Genomic DNA, 17,498 nt, shown 5'->3' with positions numbered 1-17,498 from the left:
TGCACTGCAATGATTTGCAATGATTTGAATTCATTTAGTATAAGCAACATGCTGAGTCAACACATTCAAATGACATTCTCGCCTGTTATTTAAGTGCAAATGAATCTCTATCCACTTTGCCAGGCTTTATTAGCCCATTACATATGAGCCTTTTGCTTTCAGGTGATGTGTGTTGGCTGTCCTGGTTTGTCAGTGTAGTAAATGAGACAGAGGATCCACATTCTACACATTGTTGGCGCCCTCTAATGGACAGAAATGCTAGTTTTCTCCATTTGCTTTTTTTTAATTTAGATTTGAATTTAAGGCCATGATGGCAAATTCTGTCCATTAAAAAAGAGAATTTCTTTTAAAAGATGAACAAACTTTATTTTTTTTAAAAACATGTTTCAGTTACACTGAATGTAATATATGATGTACACAGTTCTTACTCACTCTTCATTCTGCAAACACAAATGAAATGCTACATGTTTAACTGTATAGCTATTAAATGAGCATGGCTACATATAAGATACATTTCATAAAAGTACATTTTCACATCAAAATATGTATAAGTGCAAGGTCAAAAACCGCCTATTCATTTTATTTCCCAAATAGCCCTTAAATATTAGACATTTAAAATATATATATATATATATATATATATATACAGTGAAGCCCAAAATTATTCACACCCCTGGCAAATTTTGACTTAAAGTTACTTTTATTCAACCAGCAATTTTTTTTTTTTACCGGAAATGGCACCGGCATCTCCCAGAAGATAATAAGACGATGTACAAGAGCCTTTGGCCTTTGCAAATGAAGAATAGAACAGAATAGAATTCAGAACCATTTGTCTCTGTGTTCTGCACACTGTGGAATTAGACCTCTGCATTTAACCCATCCGTGCAGTGAGACACCCACATACACACACACTAGGGGGCAGTGAGCACACTTGCCCGGAGCGGTGGGCAGCCCTATCTACGGTGCCCGGGGAGCAGCTGGGGGTTAGGTGTCTTGTTCAAGGACACTTCAGTCATGGACTGTCAGCCGAGGGGATCGAACCAGCAACGTTCCTGTCAAAGGGCCGGTTCCCTAAATGCTCATCTGGATAAAGAAGAAGACGTCTGGTCTTCTGTTTTATGGTCAGATGAAACAAAAATTGAATTGTTTGGCCACAATGACGTGTCCTTCATTTGGCATAAAAAAGGAGAAGCCTTCAACCCCAAGAACACCATCCCCACTGTCGAACATGGTGGTGGGAACCTAATGATTTGGGGATGTTTTTCAGCCAATGGACCAGAGAACCTAATCACAGTAAACGGCACCATGAGAAAAGAGCAACACATCAAGATTCTCAACAACAACATCAGGCAGTCTGCAGAGAAACTTTGCCTTGGGCACCAGCGGACATTTCAGCACGACAACGACCCAAAACACACAGCGAAAGAGGTGAAGAAGTGGTTAGTGGACAAGAACATTGACGTTTTGCAGCGGCCCAGCCAGAGTCCTGACTTCAATCCAAATGAGAATAAGAGCTAAAATACCATGTGGGCAAAAATACCAGTGGAGACACGCAAAAAGCTGGTGAGCAATTATAGGAAGCGTTTGCTGTAATAGCCAATAAAGGCTTTTCTATTGATTATTGAGAAGGTTATGAATAATTTTGGACTTGCCACTTTTTGTTCAAATGTAAATAAAAGCTGAGAAATATTTTTTTCCACAATGATGCCTCTTGTACATTGTCTTATTATCTTCTGGGAGATGCCCGTGTCATTTCCGGTCAAAAAAAATTGCTGGTTGAATTACTGGTTGCCAGGGGTATGAATAATTTTGGGCTTCACTATATATATATATATATATATATATATATATATATATAGCACTGAGTTGTCTTCTCACAGTTGAAGGATGGACTGTGGAGTGGAGTGATTTTCCAGTTATTTTCCTTTTAACGTTTCTCCCTCCTGATGCAATTGGATTATCTTATGTCTAATCTCATCAGTAATGTCTGTTAACAAAGAAATACCTCTTACTTCATAGCCGCTTTGACAGCCAATGAAAGGCAATCTATGACTTTTGCTTTATATTGTACATAAAAAGCGATAAAATAAAGTGCAGTAAAATAAACCGCATGCTAAGCTCAAGTTTATTGCACTACTGAGGGTATCAGAAGCGATGCACCTACTAAAATATCTCCCCTTTGAAGAACACTTAAGTATGCAAAAGAACAACTGAAGCTTTGCTGAACCTGCATGGCGCAGGACGCGGGTGAAATTTGAGCGAGAAAAGGCCGCTCTTAGGGGATTGTCTTGGGGTTGGTTCCATGCTGGGGTCACTGGTTCTGTGAAACTGTAATGAGACACCAGCAAACTATGTGTAAGGCATGCTGACCTAACTGTACTACTGTGAGCTTAGACCTGAGGTTTCAACTTGGTCTAGTGTTTCTTTTGGCCAATGGTCTTAACGGTCTGAATACTACCAGAAAGAAATATGGAATAAGAGCAATCTTGGAATGGTCTTCTAGCGGAAGCTGTTAGTGGAGCTCTGTGTGCTCTCCTCAATATAGGCGCAGTTTATCCGGGGGCAGCAAACAGCTTTAGGACAATAGGGCAGCCTTTTGATGAGTCTTCGCGTGAAGAGTTTCAGCGTCTCCCGGAGTGCTGAAGAGGAGAAGTAAAAGATGAAGGGGTCCATACAGGCGTTAAAGGTGCTGGTGAGCAATGCGTACACTCTCCAATCTGGATTGTACCAACCAATGAAACCCACCAAGTGGGAAACGCTGAAGGGCATGAAGCAGACGATGAAGACGAGGAGAGTGCCGAGAGCGAGCCCGATTGCCCTGAAACGCTTCTTGGGATTGATGTTGGGCAGTCGGGAGAGGATGAGGATGAAGTTGATGTAGCAGAAGCAGCAGATGATGAAAGGGATGCAGAAAAAAACCACAAACAGCTCCAGACGGACAGGCAAAAGGACCTGCAACTGTTCTTTACTGAAATCCACGTAGCAGGTGTTGCGTTGTGAGAGAGCAACCACAGTACTGTTGGTGTGATCATAGTACTGCGTGATGAAGATGATACTGCAGTGCGCCAAAGATATCGCCCCAAACATGATGCTGGCTATCACAGCATTGCGGGGATGACGTTTGACCTTGTACCTGATGGGGAACGCCACTCCGAGGTAGCGTTCCACGCTGATTGCCGTCAAGAGAAAGGCGCTGTTGTAAATCGTGGCAAAGAAGAAGAAAATTGATAGTGTACAGAAGAAGTAACTCCTTTTCCATTGCTTTTCTGCCGCCTCTTGAATGCGGAAGGGGAGGAAGAAGAGGAAGATCAAGTCCGAGATGGTGAGACTGAGAAGGAGCACATCAATGGGTTTGGCGTTCTGCCGTACCTTTCGAGTGAAGGTGTAGAAGGCCAGCATGTTGGCAGGAAGGCCTGTAATCAGCGTGAAGCCATAAACTACCAGGACCAGGATGCTCATTTCATTTGTCCACTCCATGGTGCCTTTTGCAGGTGAATCAATCTGTAGAAAGAAAAAAATGCATCAGCTGCATGTCATATGATGAAATAAAATAAATCTGACACATCACTGATGACTTTGTTTCTTATACAGTTGTGCATAAAAGTAGTCTGTTAACTCCGGAAATCTGAGATATTACTTTTCAGAAATCGAGAGATTTGTTTTCAGATTTGTTACTGTGCTGTGCAACTCGCTGTGAAACTAACTTGCTCAGAAGCTGGCTTGCTTATGATGCTACATAAGAAAAAAGACAGTTACTGTGCTATCCAGACATTTAACATGCATATCGATGCTAAACGGTAGGCAAATATGCAAAGAAATCAGGTTCCAAGAGTTGGTCTACTAAACGTTATTTTAGGAACATTAGGCCAGAACCCTCTGCGTGATTATGTAGTTCTTTGGACCATGAAAGGCTTTTTCAGAGTGATGAAGAATGTGTTGGATATGGTGCTATATAGAACCTTTTTTAAATGAATGAATATAGATTGAAAAAAAGGTTCTTCTATTACAACCCCAATTCCAATGAAGTTGGGACGTTGTGTAATTTCCCATTCCTGCTTGATGTACAGCTTCAGCTGCTCAGCAGTCCGGGGGGCTCCACTGTCGTATTTTGAGCTTCATAATGCGCCACACATTTTCAATGGGAGACGGTCTGGACTGCAGGCAGGCCAGTCTAGTACCCGCACTCTTTTACTACGAAGCCACGCTGTTGGAACACGTGCAGAATGTGGCTCGGCATCGTCTTGCTGAAATAAGCAGGACGTCCCTGAAAAAGACGCTGCTTGGATGGCAGCAGATGTTGCTCCAAAACCTGTATGGACCTTTCAGCATTAATGGGGCCTTCACAGATGTGCAGGTTACCCCTGCCATGGGCACTAACACCCCCCCACACCATCAGAGATGCTGGCTTTTGAACTTTGAGCTGAAAACAATCCGGACAGTCCTTTTCCTCTTTGGCCTGGAGGACACGACGTCCATGATTTCCAGAAACAGTGTGAAATGTGGACGCGTCAGACCACAGGACACTTTTCCACTCTGCGTCAGTCCATCTCAGATGAGCTCGGCCCAGAGAAGCCGGCGGCGTTTCTGGGTGGTGTTGATATGTGGCTTCGCTTTGCATGGCAGAGTTTTAACCTGCACTTGTAGATGGAGCGACGAACTGAGTTCACTGACAGTGGTTTTCCGAAGTGTTCCTGAGCCCATGTGGGAATATCCGTTACAGAATGATGTGGGTTTTTAATGCAGTGCCGCCTGAGGGGTCGAAGGTCACGGGCATTCAGTGTTGGTTTTCTGCCTTGCCTCTTACCTGCAGAGATTTCTCCAGATTCTCTGAATCTTCTGATGATATTATGGACTCTAGATGATGAAATCCCTAAATTCCTGCAGTTGCACGTTGAGAAACGTTGATCTTAAACTGTTGGACTATTTGCTCACGCAGTTGTTCACTAAGTGGTGAACCTCGCCCGTCCTTGCTTGTGAGCGACTGAGCCTTTCAGGGACGCTCCCTTTATACCCAATCATGACACTCACCTGTTTCCAGTTAACCTGTTCACCTGTGGAACGTTCCAAACAGGTGTTTTTGAGCATTCCTCAACTTTCCCAGTCTTTTGTTGCCCCTGTCCCAACTTCTTTGGAACGTGTTGCAGGCATCAAATTCAAAATGAGTGAATATTTGCAAAAAACAATAAAGTTTATCTGTTTGAACATTAAATATCTCGTCTTTGTAGTGGATTCAGTTGAATGTAGGTTGAAAAGGATTTGCAAATCATCGTTTTCTGTTTTTATTTATGTTTTACACAACGTCCCAACTTCACTGGAATTGGGGTTGTATTACAATTACAATATTATTATATTATTCTATCATTACTTGACATCATAACAAGAACACAACCTTGAAGAAGAGCTTTTTAAGTGTGTAGGATAATGTGAGGAGTGTAGTTCAGGGATCGGCGTGAACATAGCTACTGAAAAAAAATGTTAAAGATTTTTTTTGTCATCGTAGTAAAATGTAACAGCAACAGTATTCCTGCCAAATACCTGACCAGTGGACTACCCTAACCCTAACCCTAACCCTAACCCTAAACCATCAGCCCCCAGCTCAAGTGGTGCAACCCTGGTTTGCTGACTGTAAATGAGTCTCATACAGTGGAAAGACATTAGTTCAATTTAAACTTCCACCACTTCCTCGTTTAATCAGCTCCACTTACTGTATAGCTGCACTCTGTAGTTCTACGGTTACAGACTGTAGTCCATCTGTTTCTCTGCCTTTCACCCTGTTCTTCTGTGGTCATGACCAGAGGATCCCCACCAAGCATATTATTTGGGTTGTGGGTCATTCTCAGCGCTGCAGTAACACCGACAGGGTAGTGGTGTGTCAATGTGTTGCTGCACAGTTTGTGTTGTTCATCCTCTAGTCCTGACAACGCTGGACTGAGATTAGTCCACCAACCAAAGATATCCAGCCAACAGCGTCCCATAGACTCTGAGGAAGGACTAGAAGGCGGATTGTGCAGCAACAGATGAGTCTCTGACTTTACATCTACAAAGTAGACCAACAACCTGACCACTGAAGAACAAGGTGAAACAAGACTAACAAAATGAAGAAACAAGACTAACACAGGCTAAAGATGGACTAAAGCCTGTAATTATACCACCAACTGCACCTATATGGCAAGTGGAGCTGATAAAATGGACAACGCATGTAGACAAAAGGAGGCGGTTTTAATGTGCATCGGTTCACCAGCTGAGAAAACAAACAACAGTGAGCTAAGATACCAAAGAAGAGATAATTATTACCAAATAGTGTAGAAATATGTACTCAGATGTGCCAAAACTCATGGATGACATGGCTAAATTAAATTTCCTGTTAAAATGTGTTTTTGTTATTAATTTGTTTGGTTGGCTTGTTTCTCAGTGTTTGATAAGGAAGCTGCATCAATCATTTTGCCACATTGCAGCATTTGTATAAATAGGCTAGATTTGACACAGTGACCTACTTTCATGTGCGTCCGTTGTGCCTTACGATTGCCAGCTTTACTACACTCAAACAGTTGCATGTACATATTAAATGAATTCTTCAGCATCTACTTCATGCATAATTAAAACTAAACAAATCTCAAGTATATATGTGTGTATGAACACAACTGAAATATATTCTGTGATTCTGTTCTAAAATGGATTGTTCTGCATAAAAGATCTTAGCATGACATTAATAATACATTTAAATCAAGCAATCAATTGTTTGTGCAGTAGATCTTTGACAATTGCAGATGTAGAAGTGAAGATGTTCTTACCTATAGCCAGTCTGGATGCTACTGGCTTAGATGTGATCACACTCACGCTTTTACTAATGCTGCAGTGACATATATGCAAGTGTTCATGAAGGAAAAAAGTCTAGGTTCCCCTTTTCCTTGTCAGACTATGTTAATGTGCTGAAAGCCTTTTAATTGTTTTCTGTTCACTTGTGTTAACCAGCTCGTGTACATGCAAATCACAGTGCTGCATTTTATGTAGAATTCATTACAAAAATACAACGGCTGTTTATGGTAATTTTATTGCTACAGGACTTTGTTAATAAGATGATTGGCTAGTGGAAAATGCTAATGATACAGCATGTCCTAATAAGGCCATAAAAGCTGTGGGTGGTTAGCTGCCTGGTGAAGAGGTGTTAGAGAACCGGATTTGACTGAGAATATAATTAGAACAGCAGAGTCTGAAGTTGTGAAGATGACTTTGTGAAATATGTACGTGCATTACATACATTAGGCCTTGGCTATGTGGTCAGTGCATCTTCCAAGTTTGCAAAGTTTTGCGGTGTTTATTCTTAAACCTCCACATTTAAATACAGACTTATGGTCACATTATTTTTGTTACTGCAGAGTCCTATTTCGGATAAGGACCTTGTGACTAGTGACCAGGTTTCTGGCCATTTTAACACTCATACTAAAGTTCCGCCCTTCTATAGCACCTCTGCTGCTGTGTCTCTGGTCTTCCACAGTCTAGCTAAAGAAACAAGTTTCTCAAATCACACACTGTTTTCCTGTGGATGCATCAATATCACTCTTTTAAGACTGAGTGCACGTATGTTTTTCAGTGCTTGCTGATACTGATACTGACCATAATAATCCAAAATTAAGCATTTCTCTGTGTAAATGGGTAGCATAGACAGACAGACAGACAGACAGACAGACAGACAGACAGGCAGACAGAGAGAGAGAGAGAGAGATAGATAGATAGATAGATAGATAGATAGATAGATAGATAGATAGATAGATAGACAGACAGACAGACAGACAGACAGACAGATAGATAGATAGATAGATAGGTGTCATTGCAGTGTTTCAGTAGCAGGACATATAATTGCACATAAACTATGTAGAAAAATGGAAATAAATCTAGACAGAAGTTTAAGCACAAGAGAAATAAAATCAAATATAAAAGTATCTGTTTACATGTTTACATGGCGTATGAGATTCGCTGTATTTACAGACAGCAGGCCCTGAGCGGTGTGAGGGAGTGTAACAGTACAGATTATAGACATCACTAACTCTGAGCTGCATCAGTATTACAGCGTAAAGTGCATAGGGAACGTGGCAGTGCAGTAATAGTGATAGTGATAGACCGCACGGTGTGTATTAATCAGAGAGGAGATACGGTGATGTGGTTCAGCTCAGTTCAGACAGCAGGAGATCAGTACCATCTCTGCAGTAAGGAGACTCGTTATAGAGCTGAATATCAGTGGGTCAGAAAGATCTCACACGGCTCTTTAACACAGCACAGCTGTAACAGACGCCACTGAAGGAGCTTCTCCGTTCATCCAGTGTAGCATGCAGACGGCGTGAGGTGTTGTCCAGGATCTCTAGCAGCTTGTTGAGCATCCTCTGTTCTGCCACAACCTCCAAAGTTTTAAGTTCAACCTTCACCTGAGTAGCAGTGAATGAATCATCACTGCACGTTCCAGTTGTGGGGAGAGGGTGAGAGGTGTCCATGGCAGACAGTGGTTGCTGATGGTCAGAGGTGTGAATGACTGTGGTGGGTGAAGGCGAGGCTGTGGATGGCTCATGGTGTAGTTGTGTAGGAGTGTTAATCTGCGTAGGAGACGGATACAATGGAGTAGAAGAGCTGCTGTCAAACCGCACAGAGAACTGGTTTGTTTTCCAGCTTGGACTTGTTCCCCTCTTTGGCCTTTTTAAATGAGTTTTTAAGCTCCTTGTGTACCCTCTTCAGTTCCTGCCATCAATGCTCTTTTCTTCTGGTTCAACAGAGACTTTAAGTGTTAAGGGTATGTTGTTCGGGAAGCATCGGACAGTCTTGGAGGGTACGACAGATTCCACACAGAAATTGATGTAGTCAGTGATGCATAATGTTACTGCATCAATGTCCTCACCATGTGGTTCAAACAGGACATCCCATTGTGTAGCCTCCAGACAGCCCCTCGGTGATTCGACAGCCTCAGGTGTCCACTTCTTCACTGTCCTTCACTGCCTGTCTCTGAACCTGGGGTTTATACCAGTTGAGGTGAACCAGGTTATGGTCTGAACGGCCCAGTGGACGGAGAGCTGTGGATTTATATGCTTCCTTGACATTGGCATACAGCAGGTCCAGAGTCTTGTTCTCTCTCATACTGCAGTCCACAAACTGGCTGAAAGTGGGCAGACATGATGAGAGGGCAACATGGTTGAAGTCTCCAGACACTGCGATGAATTCACTGGGGCTCTGGTTTGCACCCTCGCAATGGTCGAGTGGATGACGTCACACGCGGCGTCCGCGTTAGCAGAAGGTGGGACGGACACAGCACACTGGCGTGGGAGAACTCACGTGGGAAATAATACGGACGCATAGCTACAACACACAGTTCAATGTCCGGCTTACAGATTACTTCTTTAACCGTCATGTGACGGGAACACAGCCAGCCCTCCTCCCTTCATCTTACCAGTGTGCTTATGGTCTCTGTTGCCCTCACAGTAGTAAAACCATTCAGCTGAACATGGGAGTCAGGGAAACATGAGCTCAGCCGTGACTCAGTGAAGCACAGAATGCTGCATTCCCGGTATTCCTGTTGTGTCCATGTTAGAGCAGACAGTTCATCCATTTTGTTGGCCAGTGACCATACGATCCCCATAAATATTAAGAGGAGATTTGGTTTTTTTCTTCAATTCTTTTCCCACTGTTTCTCTCCCGCTCTGCAGCCCCGGTAAGGACGTCTCAGCTCCGCTGGAACCACCAGCCACTGCGATGTAAACAAAGCTGATTCCTCGTGTAGGCAAAGCGAGGGTGGGCGGTGTAGTCATAGTCTGAAAGTTCCATTAAATTATTCATTGAAAAGTCAAATAGAGTTTTAAAAAGTTGAGTAACAACTTTAGACCCCGCCTCAATATCCAGAAAAGAAAGAAAGTGGGTAAAAAAGAAACTATTTACAAAAAAAATAGAGAACGCAGACACGGAGCTACTGGCACAGGCGGCCACCTGGAGCGCCGCCGCAAGAATCGAAAATGAACAAGGAATTCTTTCACATCCAGCTTTTAAAGTGACATGGATTAGCTGTGTTAAATTATCATGGATCAAGTTTTGTTCCACCTCAGAAAAACACTTGTGTGTAGCTGTGAGTAAAGTACAGTTTGGACCTTGGTGATGTAAAGCTTGGATGCAGCTGCTCGGCCATGTTTTGGAAAGCAATGATAAAGATTGAACGTGCATTTTGATATGAAACAAAGGAGTATCATGTTACACAAGGAGTCTTCAAGGGGAATTTAGAAAGATATGTAAAAATAGAGACGTGACATATGATATCAGCTGGCACATTAGCATTTCCTTGATTGATTTGGTCCAAATCCATGTAGCAGGAATAAAAGCTGCCAGTCACAGCAACACTATAAATACAGTGGTCAAATCCTCCCATGTTGGGTTTCCAGAGTGCCACACATGGCTATGCAATGCTTCTCCCAGCTTCACCCATCACACGATTCATATCACTAGGTTGTGAGAAGTGTGGTCAACACTATAGATAGTGTTGTGGTGGGTGAGTAGCCCAGATGCTCCTAATTCACTACACTTAGACATCAGGTCTCCATTTTCCAGTGCTCTAACATGTATTGAAACTACACACGCAAGAATATTTATACTAATAACCAAAGCTGTATGTAAATGACTCCACTGACCCCTCGGTCAGAATCATTTCTCCATACAGAAGTAGCGTAATTCTGCTCAATTAGATATGAAGCTGCAAAGCCAAACAGACCTTCTTAAATCACAAAGGAACTAACAGAGATGGTTTATTAGGAGTCTGGCCACTTCCGGTTTCCCCCATTATATCGAAAACATGACTGTAAAACAGCAGAGGGCGCCCATGAGTTCCTGTTCCTGTCTTCCTGTCCTGTCTCCCCACTTGTCATATTGTATGTGCTCGGACGGGTTGATCAAAATTTCGCTGGTTACTTTGGTGACTATGTGACAATAAAGACTTCATTCATTCATGAGTAAGTCCTCAATGAGTGAGGCTGAATGGAGCTAAACAGCTAAAAATGAGAAGTTAAAATAGTTTCTAATCACTTTCCATTAATTTTAGAAAGTAGAAGATGTATTTCACTAAAAAAGCAGATTTACCTGTATGATTCAGTTTTTCTACAGCAAACAGGTTTTTGGCAGTAGAACGCAGGCATTACTGCTACTGAGTGCTGCTTGTACATGAGCTGCTGTTTTAATCTCCTCAAGTTTAAAATCTCAAAAAATATAACAGCGTTGTTTAAATGTTCTGTGCTGTTCAGGATATGAATGTATTCTTTTATCTTAAAAATGTTTCAGCATATAAAAACTATGATTTTGCTCAATTGCTCCATCTTAACACACTTACTTTAGAGTAGTTCGGGAGCGCCCTCTAGCGTTTGAGAACCCTGGAAGACATTGCAGACTGCAAGGCAGACATTCTCATCTCTAAACGTTCTCTGGAACTAACTTTGTCCCCTTTCCCTCTTAAACTGGTAGCTCTTCCTACATTGGATCTGGGTCATACCACTGTTCAGATCTAGGGGTGACAAGAAAACAAACAGTACACATATATATTTCATACAAATCTGGCCATTTCTTATCATATATACATATGCACACTCAACATGTAATAGAAGCTGTATGCTAGCATCATTTAACATTGTTTTCTTTTTTACAGGTACCTGCAACCTGGATCCCACCTCACCTGGATTCCCCGGTAAGTAAAACCTTAATTTTCCCATTGCCACAATAAGTCACCTTAAAGTTCATGAAGGTAAGGGGTGTACTTCAACATATATACACTGGGCCTTCCAGCATGGATTTATCATGAATGTATGTTCTTAGGAATGTTACCTCTCATTTTCATGGATTCCCCACAATAAAACTCTCTTGCAAATACATCCTGCCTCTCCCTGATTATTACAACAGCGGTAGGAAACAAGGTTTCAGATACTTTTGTCTGACAATGTCTTTCGACTTTTTTTTATAAAGAAAAAGTATGCGCATAAACATAAACAAAAATAAAAATAGTGATAGGAGAAAAATGTTCAGACACCACAAATTAATAACAGATTAATTACTTTGCTGTAAAGCCATTTTAGATAATTACAGCTCTAAAACCAATAGCGTAATACATAGTTAGCTTTTGCAGCATTGTGCATGGTTCACTATACACTTTTCACTTGAAGTCAGGTCAGGAGACCTGGTGTGGAAATATAAAAGTTTCTGTTTTAATTACTAACTTGATTATTAAACAAATTATATTTGACAAAGCTGATTAATACAAGCATTCTAATTCTCTCACTAAGGATAGGCCTTGTATGTTAAGGGTTTTAGCTGTGGAAAGTCCCTGAAAATTCAGAAGCTTTGGGATCAAGGACGAACCTCCAAAGAGAACTGCAGAAGCTAAGAACCGGCAGAAACGGTTTTAACAGGCTGTTAATAAATCAGGAGTTAAAGGGCCTCGAGAGGATGGAACAGATTTGAACAGCCAAAATATGTCATGTATGATTGGAAGCAGGGTGTCCAAGAGAATTGCAGAGTTAGGATGCAAAATGATATGCGGAGGTAACGGGGGGGGGGGGGTAATTTCATCGCGTTTTGCATGAGAGAGCAGAATAAATGTAGAACTAAAACTAAATTTAGAATTAATTAGTTGTAACGTGACACGTTCGGACTTGGGGCGGAGGCTGGATCGCTCTAAGTCCTGACACTAGGCCAGGGGTTGGCAACATGCCGCTCTTTCACTGCCCAGTTGTGGCTCCACATCAGAATTACATTTGCAGGGAAGCAGTAAATCATCCTCCTTTGTAGTAAAATAAAGGTCTGCTGATCGTTAGTTCTAGCACAGATTTAACAAATGCTGGTGTTGATGTATAACTGCTAATTCACCAACCTCTGATCCTGAAGGTTGGCGCGCAGCGTGCTGGACTCACTAGTAAGTCATGAAAGGCAAAGAAAAAGATTTTAGATGAAGATTGATCATTTGGAGAAGAACAGGCTTTGCATTTATAATCTTCAGGAGGCATTGAGGTAAGATGCAAGTGCGAGTTGCTTTTATTGAAGTGAGATTCAATTTTCAAGTCCAAAATTAAAGTGGCAGAGGTCAGTGGAACAGATACATCCATGACAAGACAAAGCAAAACACAGTAAAACAGAACTAAACAAAAAAGAGCAACAGGGTATATAGACAATGAAAGACGAAGGGACTGAGCAAACAAAGGCAAACAGAAGATTAGAAACACCTGAAACCAATGAGAGGGCAAAGAACAGGTGAAGACAGGGCAGGACAGGGGAGAAGTCAACATGACAACAAAAGCACGTCACAAGAAAACACATGGCAGATATACAGAAACACAGAGCAATGGGAAACTAGGACAGAGAAAGACCAGGACAAAGACTGAGCGGATGTTACTCGTCAAACACGAAAAGGTTGTGAAGCTGAAGTCCGTTTCTCGTTCACCAACTTCTCAGTTGAATTGTCCTGTTCCACCTTAAATGGTACACTAGTTACAGTCTGGCACGTCAGGCACCATTTAAGGTGGAACAGGAAAATTTGAAGAAGAAGTAATAAGTAATTGTTCAGGAACTAGACTAGACCAGCATTAACGCTACTCAGGTCATAGTGAACTAATGACTGTAGTAGTTCAATATTAACTGATCAATATCTACTGAGTAGAAAATGACTTTAGTAACTATGGCGTCTTAAAATAAATACTCATAAGCTGAGTCTTGCATGGTTACCTACCAAATGATGTAGTGTATTCCAACAGCTAAATGTGTTGAAATAATTTAGGTTATACTCTCCATCATTATTAATAACCTCAGTGAATTAATATCCTGGTGTACCACATGTACTTACACTGTTATTGTCAGCAACCTAAAAACACTAATGTAATCTTCATATCTTCATATTTGGCAGTGTGAACTAACTTGCACATCAGCACACTGATAAATGGTACAACTGCTAAAATACTACAGTTTTAAGTAAATTACTCCAATTAACTCATTAAGTCATTTTAAGGATAGAAACTATCATTCTTTTCTGCAGGAACATGTGTGACTGTGTGTGGATTTGCACTTAATGCACTTAATAATCTCATAACTGCAGAAAACCAGATGCTGTCAGTGATCTGATCAAAGCATTTGCACCTAAGTAATCAGATGATAGGGAAACACTGGGTCTGCATGAGTCAGGCTGTAATCAGGTTTTTGCTTTGCAACCAGCCAATAAACTCACAGAAGAACATGTGATGTAAAAGAAATCTTAAATCTTAAACTTCAAGGTTTTTTTACGTCATGCCACTTTTCCTGAAAATAAGAGCATACATCATCTAGAAGGTGGAGAATATTTAAATCCTTTATTTTATCAAGCAAGTAGTTGATTTTAGCATCGCTCCAAAAGCATTTTGCTGCTATCTTGCGCCAATGCTCCTGAGAAAAGTGAAAGAAATCAGATTAAGAGTTTACAAGCACTGAGAAAACTGATTACTAAGCTAAAATCCAGCTCTCTTTAATGGATTTCTTAATTGGATTTCTAGACCTTACTCCAATCTAAGGAATCAGAGTATGCTGTTTATAAGACCATTTGAATAATCAGATCATAAATCTGATTATGATCAGTTTATTGTATGTTTAGTTTATTGTAGTTTATTGCATGTAAACACAATCAGTGTTGTTTCTTCTAAACAGTAGTTATTCTTAAGGACAATTGAAGAGGTGGCTCACAGAAATATTTGGCTGTGAATGTGACAAATCTTCAAATTCCTCCAAAATTTCTTACAACTGATGTCACAAAGCAGCTTCACAGAATTCCAGTAAAGACAGAGTTTTAACATGAATGTAAAGCCCCCTGGTGGGCAGGCCGGGGGGCAACAGTAGCAAGGAGAACCTCCCTCAGAGCTGAGGAAGAAACCTTGGGAGGAACCAGGCTCACCAGGGGGGACCCGTCCTCCTCTGGTCAGACTACCTACAGAGTTATTATACTACTAATATTAATAGCAGTAATATTAGTAGTAGTAATAGCTGGGAGTCCATAAATATGAATACACAAGCCGATCAACAAGCTGAGGTCAGAACAGAAAATAGACAATTGGCCTGGTTCCAGATTGGCAAAGGAGTTAGGCAAGGCTGCCCACTATCACTACACCTGTTAAACCTGTTTGCAGAACACAATGAGAGAAGCAGGACTGGAGGAAGAAGATCAAGGCTTTGGAATTGGTGGGAAAAAATGTCAATAACCTTCAATATGTGAATGATGCAACACCCATAGCAGACAATATGGAAGGCCTGAAGGCCCTTATAAGGAAGGTTAAAGAACTCAGTGAAAAGATGGAGCTCAACACGAAGAAGACTAAGGTTATGACGACAAGAAACCCTAACCCTAACTTTACCATTGATGGAGACGATGTGGATATGATGGACAACTTTTGCCTTCTCTGATAAATTTATGACAACAGGGGATACAGCACTCAAGAAATTCGACGCTCAGCAGAACAAGGAGGAAGGAAGCTTGAATAGATCTTTAAATGCAACGTTTTGTTTCTACAAAAGTCAGAACTGTCCAGGCTGTGGTCTTCACTGCCTTTGAACTCTGGTGTTGGCAGACTTCTATGAAAACCTTGAACAGGAAAGAAAACAAACAAATGTTTACAATCAAACTAATCATGAACCAGCCATTCAGAAGCCTGAAGACCCAGACAGAAGATAGGATTTGCTGGAGATTGTTATATAATTATAATTGTTATATAATTATAACCCTAACCCTGAAATTTGAGTTCATCTTAAAATATTATATGACCTAAAAATATATTATCAGAAATATGTTCTCTATTATGCCCTGAGATGGACTGGCGACCTGTCCAGGGTGTATCCTGCCTTCCGCTCAATGACCGCTGGGATAGGCTCCAGCCACCCCCCCACGACCCTGACAGAGAAGCGGCTTGGAAAATGGACGGATGTTCTCTATTCTGCTCATTGTGCATGCAAGGCTAACGGTTTAACCTTCAAACAGGTATATAAACAAGCATGTGCAGAGATAGACCTTCACCACTCTTGACCGTCCCCTTTTGACATAGTATCAGCACCTCTGGAGATTTCCCCTCAGCAACTCTGGTCTGTTGCAGATTTATGCATCACCTCATCACTGCAAATTCTGGTAATGAAGCATTGATTTATTGTATAATAGTGGTTATTTTGAACCAAACAAATGACAAAGGAGCTGTTAAAAGCCATTAACAACCAAGTTTTTGTTATTGTTTTGTAGAAAACAGAGTGTGGTTTGCGCTTGTCCCCTGGGCTCTGATGACAGCCACACAAGCTGGCAGGGCCTGAGCTCTTTAATTTGCCTCTTATTTAACAGCTGACCAGCCAGGGACCAGAGGCAGTGCCCAGGAGGCGGGGCTCAGGACTTGCACACCTTCCCCCACTCCCTTGTGGATTTCATCCTCTCCCCACTGTCTTCAGGGGGTTTCATCTGAGCTCCACTTTCCTGCTGGCTCTCATCGAGTCCCAGGGGATGGGTACGTGCCAACCAGGAATTTTGCCGGACACTGTGGAGCTCTTAAATAGAATTGGAACTCCAAAATTTATTGGTCAGTTGAGTTGTGACTGTATAGTGCTTTGGGATAGCAGGACAATCTTTTTAGGAGTCCTCGTGTGCAGAGTTTTAGTGTCTCTCGAAGTGCTGAAGAGGAAAAATAGAAGATGAAGGGATCCAGGCTGGCGTTAAAGGTGCTTGTGAGCAGTGCATACTCTCTCCAGTGGGGACTGTGCCACTCAATATAACCCACCACGTGGGACACGCTGTAGGGCATGAAGCAGATGGTGAAGATGAGGAGAGTAGCAAGAGCGAGCCCAATCGCCCTAAAACGCTTCTTGGGATTGACGTTGGGCAGTCGGGAAAGGATGAGGATGAAGTTGATGTAGCAGAAGCAGCAGATGATGAAAGGGATGCAGAAAAAAAGCACAAACAGCTCCAGACGGACAGGCATGAGGACTTTCAATTGTTCGTTACTGAACTCTGCATAACAAGCGTTTTGTACAAGTTGAGTGGTGGTGTTGGTGGGGATCCGGTATTGCACGATGAAGATAATACTGCAATGTCCCATTGATAACACCAAGAAAATGACGCTAGCCATCACAGCATTGCAAGGATGCCGCTTGATTTTGTACCAAATAGGGAAGGCCACTCCGAGGTAACGCTCCACACTGATAGCCGTCAAGAGAAAGGTGTTGTTGTAAATGGCAGTGAAGAAGATGAACGTTGACATTGCACAAAAGAAGTAGCTGAAATTCCATTTCATGTCAACCGCTTCTTTCATGCGGAAGGGGAGGAAGAAGAGGAAGACCAGGTCTGAGATGTTGAGACTGAGCAGGAGCACATCAATGGGTTTGGCGTTCCGCCTCACTTTTTGGACAAAGGTGTAGAAGGCCAGCAGATTAGCAGGAAGGCCCATGATCAGCGTGATACTGTACACTGCCAGGACCAGGTCACTCATTTCCCTCTTCCAATGCAT

General features: G+C 41.9%; 2 protein-coding genes across 2 annotated transcripts; both read right to left on the bottom strand.

The window, feature by feature from the left end:
- Positions 1 to 1,867: 1,867 nt before the first annotated feature.
- On the bottom strand, positions 1,868 to 3,485 carry LOC108442749 (free fatty acid receptor 2-like). Its single transcript, XM_017722933.2, has one exon. The coding sequence runs from the start codon at positions 3,475 to 3,477 to the stop codon at positions 2,500 to 2,502; it is 978 nt and encodes a 325-aa protein (XP_017578422.1). The 5' UTR covers positions 3,478 to 3,485; the 3' UTR covers positions 1,868 to 2,499.
- Positions 3,486 to 16,414: 12,929 nt separating this feature from the next.
- On the bottom strand, positions 16,415 to 17,498 carry LOC108442750 (free fatty acid receptor 2-like). Its single transcript, XM_017722934.1, has one exon. The coding sequence runs from the start codon at positions 17,496 to 17,498 to the stop codon at positions 16,569 to 16,571; it is 930 nt and encodes a 309-aa protein (XP_017578423.1). The 3' UTR covers positions 16,415 to 16,568.

The sequence above is a fragment of the Pygocentrus nattereri genome, chromosome 24, assembly GCF_015220715.1.
Source record: "Pygocentrus nattereri isolate fPygNat1 chromosome 24, fPygNat1.pri, whole genome shotgun sequence".
Classification (NCBI taxonomy): domain Eukaryota; kingdom Metazoa; phylum Chordata; class Actinopteri; order Characiformes; family Serrasalmidae; genus Pygocentrus; species Pygocentrus nattereri.
This window is presented reverse-complemented; position numbering and strand designations above follow the sequence as displayed.